Source organism: Andrographis paniculata, unplaced genomic scaffold, assembly GCF_009805555.1.
Source record: "Andrographis paniculata isolate CXL003 unplaced genomic scaffold, ASM980555v1 Contig5END, whole genome shotgun sequence".
Classification (NCBI taxonomy): domain Eukaryota; kingdom Viridiplantae; phylum Streptophyta; class Magnoliopsida; order Lamiales; family Acanthaceae; genus Andrographis; species Andrographis paniculata.
In genome coordinates, this window is record NW_026137595.1 from 1228113 (window position 1) to 1238042 (window position 9930).

At 31.9% G+C, this 9930-nt stretch overlaps 2 protein-coding genes across 2 annotated transcripts; both read left to right on the forward strand.

Annotated features, from left to right (window-relative positions):
* The first annotated feature begins 3628 nt into the window (after nt 1-3628).
* On the forward strand, nt 3629-4294 carry LOC127258950 (inhibitor of trypsin and hageman factor-like). Its single transcript, XM_051286040.1, has 2 exons — nt 3629-3851; nt 3956-4294. Exons 1-2 carry the CDS (start codon nt 3836-3838, stop codon nt 4156-4158), a joined length of 219 nt encoding a protein of 72 aa, XP_051141997.1. The 5' UTR covers nt 3629-3835; the 3' UTR covers nt 4159-4294.
* Nucleotides 4295-4374: 80 nt separating this feature from the next.
* On the forward strand, nt 4375-6674 carry LOC127258949 (transcription factor MTB3-like). Its single transcript, XM_051286039.1, has 2 exons — nt 4375-4511; nt 4826-6674. The coding sequence occupies exon 2, from the start codon at nt 4943-4945 to the stop codon at nt 6380-6382; it is 1440 nt and encodes a 479-aa protein (XP_051141996.1). The 5' UTR covers nt 4375-4511; nt 4826-4942; the 3' UTR covers nt 6383-6674.
* The last annotated feature ends 3256 nt before the right edge of the window (nt 6675-9930 follow it).

A 9930-nucleotide genomic window follows, 5' to 3' on the forward strand; every position in this document is an offset into this window, starting at 1 on the left:
ATAGAACTATTATTTAAGGCCAGCAGGCTGCAGCCCATTATTATATTTCATCGTTCTAAATTAATTAAAGTATTATTTTTATTATTTTAAATTATTTTATTAAAAATATTAAGTAAAAATAATTATATATTAATATTCAAATATTATTAATTGTTACATAAATTACAGATACTGTTACTCTGATTGAATTTATATACTCCTCCTCCGTACCACCGTCCCATATCATCTATTTTTCTATTTTAATCTGTCTTATAACAAAAATATCTATTTTTTTTTTACTAACTCTACTCTCTACATAATATTACAAATACCTTTACAACTTAAAATATATTATACAAATGTCATTACATTTATATCACACATACTAATAAGGTTATTTTAGTCATTTTTACTTTATTCCTACTATATCCTAATGTAATACTAATATTTCAAAAACTACGTGCAAAAAACAAATAAATATTTACTCATGAGACAGAGAAAATATAAAGTATAAAAGAAAAAAATAAATACATTAAAGGCGTGTTCTCTTATCAAACTTCACCTAATTTTTTATTAATTTTTTTTTCTAAAATATTAAATCAACTTCTATTTCTTAATTTTTTATTATATTAAAAATTAATTTTATATTAAAAAATCACTTCAGCACTCATTTATAGTATATCATACAATTATTTTAATTCAAAATTTTTACCAATCAAATTTCAAACCAAAATCCGAACCTCCAAACAAGCACATCCTTATGTATTAAATATGTAATGAGGATGACGAACTTCCCTTTTTTTTTTACTTTTGGGATAATTATTCCAATATTTTATTATGTTTCTAAATTTATACATAATTTAATAAAAAATAATTAAATTGTTATTATTTTCAAATAACTATTTAATAAATTTATCATATTTATTTTATTATCAATTCTATTTTATATTAAAATGCTATTATATATTTTTTAATTTCGATATCCAATAAAAATGATATAAATATGAGATAGAGGAAGTATTAATTTGAATTGAATTAGACTAAATCCACGCCTACTATAATCAACTTGTCAATAGACAATATTATTATTATTATTATTATTTTACATTATTTTAAAAAAGTAACATTAATGTGAACGATATTTTGATTCACACGTACAATCTTAATAATAATAATAATAATAATAATAATAATAATAATTTATTTATTGTCTTCCCTATCCTATTCTATCCTATGCTATCCTCTATCTATAAATACCTTCCCTCAGTGTATCAACCCAATCCATAATTACAATTAATTAATTAGTACAACACAAGGCAAAAGTTTGATACATTCATGGAAGACTTGTGTCCAAGTAAGTGCAACTTTTTTCATCTCATCATCTTCATGCCAAATTCATAAATAATATAATTAAAAATATATATATAGATGCCGGAAAGAGTTCGTGGCCGGAGCTCGTCGGGGTTCCGGGGCCGGTGGCGGTGGCGGTGATCAATAGGGAGAACCCAAAGGTGAGCACGGCGATCGTGAAAGAGGGGATGATGGTGACCATGGATTTCCGATGTGATCGTGTTCGAGTTTGGGTCGACAAGCATGGAATTGTCAAGACTGAACCACATATCGGATAAATTTATATTTATTACACGTATTGTTGTTGTTATAATAAAAATTATTGATGAATAAGACGTATAGTACGCATAGATATGTGTGTTTAGGAGTATGAAGTTTGAAAGTCGATTGAAACATGTAATTTTTCGTTATTTTGTTTGAAGTTGTTGTGCGAGTAAAATAATTATTCGAAAGCTTGTCTTGTTAAGATTCGAGTTTGAATTTGAAAGATTGGTTTTTGTTATATTAAAATAATTATTCAAACATTTCGTTGCCAACATAATTTTTATTTAATTGTTATTTAAAATTGATTTGAAATAAAGTGTTGATTTAAGTTTTTGTTTAAATAGTATTTTGATGTGATATTTTATAAAAAAGAATATATTTTTATTAAAAATTATACCAGTATTAATTTTGATTTGAAATATTAAAAAAAGAAAGTTGACTATGTACATTTATTAATAAATGTTGGACATTGTTTTCCAGGATTTTTTACAATTAAAAAAAACAGAAGAAGAAAAAACCAAAAATTTGTTAAATTCGTAAATAAATATTTCTATTTATGACCACATCATCAACCACCTCTCTAATTCAACATTATATCATATTTATATCATTTTAAATAATAATAATAATAAATCAATTTCCAAATGGAGTTATTAGATTATATGATTGGCAAATTGATAAAAATAGTAGAAAGATGTCAAAGTCAGGATAGTCTAGCCTTTTTTCTTTTTTTTTTAAAAAACATATTCTTATTATTATTATTATTTCAAAAGTCATAAAAATCTCTTGAACAAAAAAAAAAGAAAAAAAAAAGTCAAACATATTATAATAAAAAGCCTTGCTCCCTCCGTCCCAAATATTCTGCTACATTTCTTTTTTTTTTTTTTTTTGTTTGTCCTAAACTCATTGCAATATTTTTAAATTTAGAAATAATTAATAATATTTATATACATATATTAATGTACACTTCATTTTATCGCATCATATCACTCAAATAAAAAAACAAATAATCATTTCTCTCTCCGATCACATAATTTAATATCCAAATTATTTCAAATTACCATATTTAATATTTCTCAACTAAATTCACGTGCAAAACATAAATATTGCACGGTATTTGGGACGAAGAAAATAGTTATTTCTATATTGGGATCTTTGACATTAATTATTAGAAGATCATTTTAGATTTGTCGAGTTTGAAAATAAAATAAAATAGAAAGGTTTGAAAAGTTATGGAGATAAGTTCAAAATAACAAGGAAAGGACAACACTTTGCTGATTTTATCAAGATTTTGTTTCTTTACTTCACATACAAACTTGAAATAATTAATATTTTATTATAAAGTAAATAAAAGTTGAAAATAATTAAAATTTATAATTAAAAAAAACTATTTAATATAATACTATGTGATATAGTAATATTTTAAATGGTAAATTAATTTGTATATTATAAAAGATAAAAAAATATACTCCCAAAATAATATGAACGTTTGGGATGCATACGGAAATTAAAAAATAATAGTATTATATTGATAGTTGGTGTAAAAGTAATTATAAAAGATAAAAATGCTCTACTTTATATTATTCCCTCCGTCCCATAAGAATGATACTATTTTTTACTTTTGTCTGTCCCAAAAAAAAAAAAATACAATTTTCTAATTTAGCAATTGTACTGCCTATTTAACATAATCAATACCATTACAACTTTCAATATATTACATAAATGCCATTAATTTTTATGGCATAATCTAATAGACATTTTTGTCTTTTCTACTCTGAAACACTATAATACTAATATTAAAAAATTTACGTGAAAAAAAATATTACCCTTTTTTCAGAACAGGAGTAATATTTATTTTCAAATTCTTAAAATGTCCAAACTTTTTTAAAATTCTTTATCTTAAACATAACACTTTTTTTTTTTTTCAAAATGAACATTGAATGGTATTTGAAAATTTTTAATACATTGAATGCTATTTGAAATAATCTGCCAAAATTCTTACATACAGCTCCGCCCAAAACAGCCATTCATATTCATACTGAGGAGTCGCCAACGTCAAGCCATTCAAAAGAAACGGCCAACCATCCGCAATCTACAGCTCCCGAGCTCCCGGCGCTAATCAAGAACACAACTCGCGGACCAGAGCTCCAATACCATCACCACCACCACTGCTCATCTATATCTATATATATATATACATCTGTACTAAGACGAGCTCAGCAGGAACTGATCACAGGCAGAAATGTCGAACTGTCCAGGTAATCCCAAGCCCATTTTTTACGATCAAAATACACAAAACTAAAACACACACACACACACACTCATATATAATGTATATCTACATCTATATCTATATATATAGGTGAAACAGGGAAGAAGTCGTGGCCGGAGCTGGTGGGCGTCGACGGAGAGGCGGCGGCGGCGGTAATAAAAGCGCAGAACCCTAAATTGAACGTGATTGTTCTCAAAGAAGGGACTCCCGTCACCAGAGACCTCCGCTGCGATCGTGTTCGCGTTTGGGTCGACGGCGCCGGCGACGTCGCAAGCCCGCCGCAGCTCGGCTGATATCAAAACACGACTTTGCTTTTATAGAAACTAAAAGCGTGTTTTCTGTTCTGCAACTTATAAGTCAAAGGTCCTGTAATAATGGATTACGGTTTATAATAAATTATGCCAAGATCGGACCTTTTCTTGATTCTTATTAATGGTTAATAATTCCTGGGAGCAACGAATTTGCGAAAGTATTTTGATTTATAATTATTGTTACGGAAATGGAAAAAGGGGAAAAGGATAATTGAAAATATGTGGGCTTGTAGAAAAGCAGCAAATGGAGTGCCCAGATCCAAAGAATCCGTTGCACTGTTGAAGTCACATGTTTCGTTCTGCGACTTTCTTACCCTTGCTTGCTTCATCTGCAGGTAATTCGCACCCTAATCTTCATGGCGGATTGCTTTTTACCTTTAATTCTCTAGAAATTGATTCCACTCTCTTCTTCGCGACCTTCCATAGATGAACCTCTTTGTCTGTTCTCTTTATGTTTGTGATTGTCGGAGAGAAATTGGGGGTTTTGCTGCGTGAATTTCATGTTTAGGGCTGTTTACGAGATGGTGATTGTTGTGTAATTTGGGAATTAGGGTTTATCTACTTTTCAGGATAGTTGCAGAATTTGGGAATTAGGGTTTCTGCAATTTTTTCAGGATAGTTGCAGAAATTGGGAATTTGTTGTTTGTAGGTAGATTCTATTGGTTCGTGCTGTTCTTTCCCCTTCCTTAATTGGATCTGCTGCAAGTATTGGAGCTTCGAATTTTTCCACCAGATTTGGCCGTGGATTCTTATTTCAGTGTTGAAAATGGGGAACAAGTTTTGGCTTAGTGAAGAAGACAAAGCTGCAGTTGAGAGTGTGTTAGGAACTGAAGCTACTGAATATTTTCAGTGGTCGGCTTCCAACGCCGTGCTGTCGGAGTTCGCCGCCGCCGCCGCCGGCGACCTCGGCGTGCAGCAGGCGCTCTCCGAGATCGTCGACGATTCAGATTGGACGTACGCCATCTACTGGCATGTGTCGAAGTCGAAATCCGGCAAGTCGGCGCTGATATGGGGCGACGGCCATTGTAACGAGTCTAAGGAAGGTGAAAACAGCGGCAGCTGCAATGGTTCCGACGGCGGAATATCGCCGGAAGGAGACCGGAGGAAACGAGCGGTGCTTCAGAAGATCCATGGCTGCTTCGGAGGATCGGAAGATGACAATGTAGCCGCAAAATTGGATCGCGTATCGGACGTCGAGATGTTCTATCTAACGTCGATGTACTTCGCGTTCCCTTTCGACAAGCCGTCGATACCGTCGCAGGCGTTCAACTCCGGAAGAACTATCTGGGTTTCCGATGCGAAGAGCTCGTTCGATCGCTATCAATCGCGGTCGTATTTAGCTAAGCTCGCCCGGTTTGAGTCCGTAGCTTTTGTCCCGTCAAAATCTGGTGTCGTCGAGATCGGTTCGCGGAAGTCGATCCCCGAGGATAAGAGCATTGTTCAGTTAGCGAAATCGATCGTCGTGAAATTCAATCCGGCGCAGGCGCGAGGTTTTCCGAAGATTTTCGGCCAAGAATTGAGCCTCGGAGGATCCCGGTCCGGCACGATCAACATCAGCTTTTCGCCGAAGGTGGAAGACGATTTCTCGCCAGAATCGTACGATCAAGTTTTCGGGAACACGTCGAACAACGACGACGGCGAAGCGAAATTATTTACGAACCATTCGGCGAACGCGGGGCAGAGTAAGGAGGATCTTTTTCTTCTCGCCGACGATCAGCGGCCGCGGAAACGTGGCCGGAAACCGGCGAACGGGAGGGAGGAGCCGCTGAATCATGTCGAGGCGGAACGACAGCGGCGGGAGAAGCTCAACCAACGATTCTACGCGTTGAGAGCCGTCGTTCCGACGATCTCGAAGATGGATAAAGCGTCGTTGCTCGGGGATGCGATCGCGTACATAACGGATCTTCAGACGAAGATACGACTACTCGAAGCCGAGAAAGGGATTTCGAGCGACAAGCAGAACGTACCCGACGTCGATTTCCACGAGAGGCCCGACGACGCCGCGGTCGTGCGCGTAACGTACCCGTTGGAGAATCACCCGGTGTCGGGGGTTATAAAGGCTTTGAGAGATAATCAGGTGACGGCGCAGGAGTCGACGGTTTCGATAACCGAGAGTGGCGAGGTCGTTCATACGTTTTCGATTCGAGGACACGGCGGGAGCGCCGAGCAGTTGAAGGAGAAGCTGGCGGCGGCGCTGCTGAAATGATCGCCGGAAAAAGAAAAAGATTGAATCTTTCTTCGTCGATATGCGATATTCGGTTCGATTTTCGATGGTATGGATCACACATTTTGTGCATTTCTGGGTATAGATAGTAAGAATTAGTAGAGGTTTGAAGCCCAGAATTGATTTTTATGAGTTCTATTTAGCTTAGGTTCGATTTAATTTCGATTTCGATTTCGACTTCGATATAGTTTAGCGACTATTGTTTGTTCTAAGGTTGAATTCATATGTTCTTCTGTACTCTGCTTTAGCAAAATGATATTCTTGCTTGTATATTTTTCTGAATTGGGTCGGGTAGGGTCGGGTCGGATATCCAAATACCCGAATTGATTGTGGTTTACTCCTCCATTAATTATGATTGTTCAAAGGTAAGTAGTGAAGTTAGTACAATTTTTTAGTATTTATTGAATATTATTCAATTAAATTGACTACTTGAAAATCTGACCAATTCAAAGCTGTTGGTTGGTGCAACTTCAATTAATATAATAATAATAAATGTGACCAACATATAAATAATTAAATAAATAAATTGTACGTAGGTACACGTTACGATAGATTCATAATATTTATTTTGCAAATATATTTTCGTGTGGACGTAATTAAATGACATTGGAGTCACGTTTATTATTTTTATATTTTTTTATATAATTTTCTATATCTTTTATATATATATATATATATTTTATTTAAACATTCTCACAGAACAAACACATCTAATTATAAATAATTTTAGCTTTATCACAAGCTGAAGTCTAATTATTGACTAATAATGCTCTTGAAATAAGAGAGCTATAGGAAATATAAATATATATATATATTATTACAAATAGTATAATATATATTTTTATTAGTTTATGTGTTATTTTTGTATTATATCAATATAAATGACGCTAAGGTTGTGTTTGATACAGAGAAATAAGGCCAGATAAATGAAAATGGTATCGTTTCTCTTGTTTGTTTGAGTAAGAGAAATGAAATTTGAAAAATAAATTATTTATATTTCTCTATTTTTATTTCTCTCTCGTACATAGATAAATAGAGAGATATGATATGATGTTGTAGTATATATTTTTTAAATTTTTTTGTACTATTTAATTTTTATAATTTTTTCTAAAATTATATTATTTCAATTTTTTTAAACAAACAAATTTAATTGATTGTTAAAGTATTTAATTTTTATTATCTTTTAATAAATTATAATTTTTTTAAGAAAAAGTCACCAAAAATATTTTTTTTTTTTTATGAATTCTCATATCTTTTTATCCGGTTAATCATAATCATTTATTCTTGTTTGATCATTAATATAATTGCATTTGTTTTTATATTTCTCAACTGAATCTCTATTTTACCAAACAAAAGAATTAATTCTCATTCTCTACTAATTCTATTTCTCTCCAATTTCATTCTCTACTCTCATTTTCTGCAATTTCATTCTCTATACCAAATGCTCCGTAATAGTAATATCATATATTATTTATTAGCACTAACGGTTGAATTTTAAATTCAATACTATAGTTGGCACCGAGAGTTATACATTATTAAAAATTCAACACCTATATGCAGAATAGTTAAGATATTATTTATATTAATAATAATAAATTAGTATAAAAATTTTCTAAAGCATTCAACATCTTATTTATTTATTTATTTATCGATAATAATAATAAAAAACTTATGGTACTATTTCATTAATCTACAATAATATTTAAAAGAGATCTTATGAAATGCTTTGTTTTTTTTTTATTATTATTATTTTTAAAATTTCAAAATTTTAAAAAATTATACTGAAGTGCTATACTTAAAAAAAAAAATATTATGTCAAGATTTATTTATATATATTTTACTCGAAAGTTTACCACAAACAAACCCTCATATGTTTGTGTTTATATTTTAGTCTTTGAGCAAAATAATAATACAGTGTATTCATACAAATAATTTTTTTTTTTTGCTATTTTCAACTTATTGTACAAAAATCAATAATTAAATACAATATATTATTTTTTTATATTATTTATACAATTTTTCATACTATACTAAACAAACCCACTCAATGTTTTGTATAAAGTTTTATTATGTTATGTATAGAATAGTAAAAATGTATAAATAAAAAAAAAAAGGAATGGATAAAGTTTTCTAATTCCCATTTCATGGCCATGCAATAAAAATTTTTCCATGGACTTTATACCTAAAAACAAGGAAAAAATATGCTTGTTTTATTATTTTAAATAAAAAAATACTCATATTTATTTTAAGCAACTCTCAATAAATTTTATTTCAAATTAATTTCAATCCACAATCAATCAAATAAAAATTAAAAAAGAAAAAAAAAATCATAAACACCATTTGATTTCTTCATTTCTAATTTTCTTTTGCATAATATATATCCATTTAAATGGTAATTTAAATTAATAAAAACTACAACTAATTAATTAAACAAAGCTAAGTATACCAAAGAATTAACTCAGAAAAAAAAATAAAAAAATCTTCATTTAAGAATCAATATACATTTCAACACATGGAAAGAATCAAATCAATAACCAAATCAAAGCTTTGGTTCTTCAACCAAAAAAAAAAAAAAAAACTATCTTCCAATGGCCACACCAAACTTGACCATTTGCTTAGGGTAGGCACCAAACCTATCGTCACTAGACACCACCTCCGGCGGCGGCGGATGGCGAGATGCTACATTTCCGGCGAAGTTTTGTTGGCTTATCGAGGCGGTGCACGGCCGCCCACCGCCACCGGGGATCCACGTGCACCCGTTAGGCGAGGGGGGCCCGATGGGGCGCCCCCGTTGAAGCGAAGGAAGGATCAAAAAGGCTTGATTGTGATCCATTTTGCCATTATTTTTTATGATCCATTGTTGCTCTTCCTCATCAAGAATTCTTGTGGCTTCTAGTATACTTATGAAGCTCACTAACAATATCACTAATGATATGATGATCATCTTCTTGGGGGCCATTTTTTTTTGGTTTTTTTTTGGGGGGGGGGGGGGTTGAGGATTAGATTGTTGATGCGTTTTGTGAATTGGAGATGTGAGTGTCTATGTATATATATATAGTTGTTTGGATTTGTGCATGAAAATTGAGGGGATTTGAAATTTTTGTAGGGATGGTTCTTGGGAGGTCCTGGGAGATGAGGGACAGGATGAATGTGCATTTTGAGATGAGGGAGAGTGGAGCGGAGGTCCCGGGAGTTGGTAAGATGATTTGGTTTGAGGCTCAGGGTGGTTGACTGTTGACTGGGAAGGATTCATATGTAATAAATTGAATTGGTCCTGTGGAGGGAATTGAGAACTGTGAATTGACCCCAGAAAACGCTAAACAGTGTACCCTGTGTTGACAACACGCTTTTGTTTTTATTTATTTATCTGATTTATTCAAAACGTTGAATATTGAAATATATATGCTTTAAATTAAAAAATAATACTTCCATTGTCCCAAATTAGAAGGGACTTTTTTATTTTGGAGTAGATTAAAAAATAATATTTTTTTTAATTTTTTCATTTTAGTTTAGTACAAAATTTTAAATAT

Bases quoted from the DNA above. Each gene is read 5' to 3' on its own strand.
- LOC127258949 (XM_051286039.1), top strand. From the start codon at position 4,943: ATGGGGAACAAGTTTTGGCTTAGTGAAGAAGACAAAGCTGCAGTTGAG.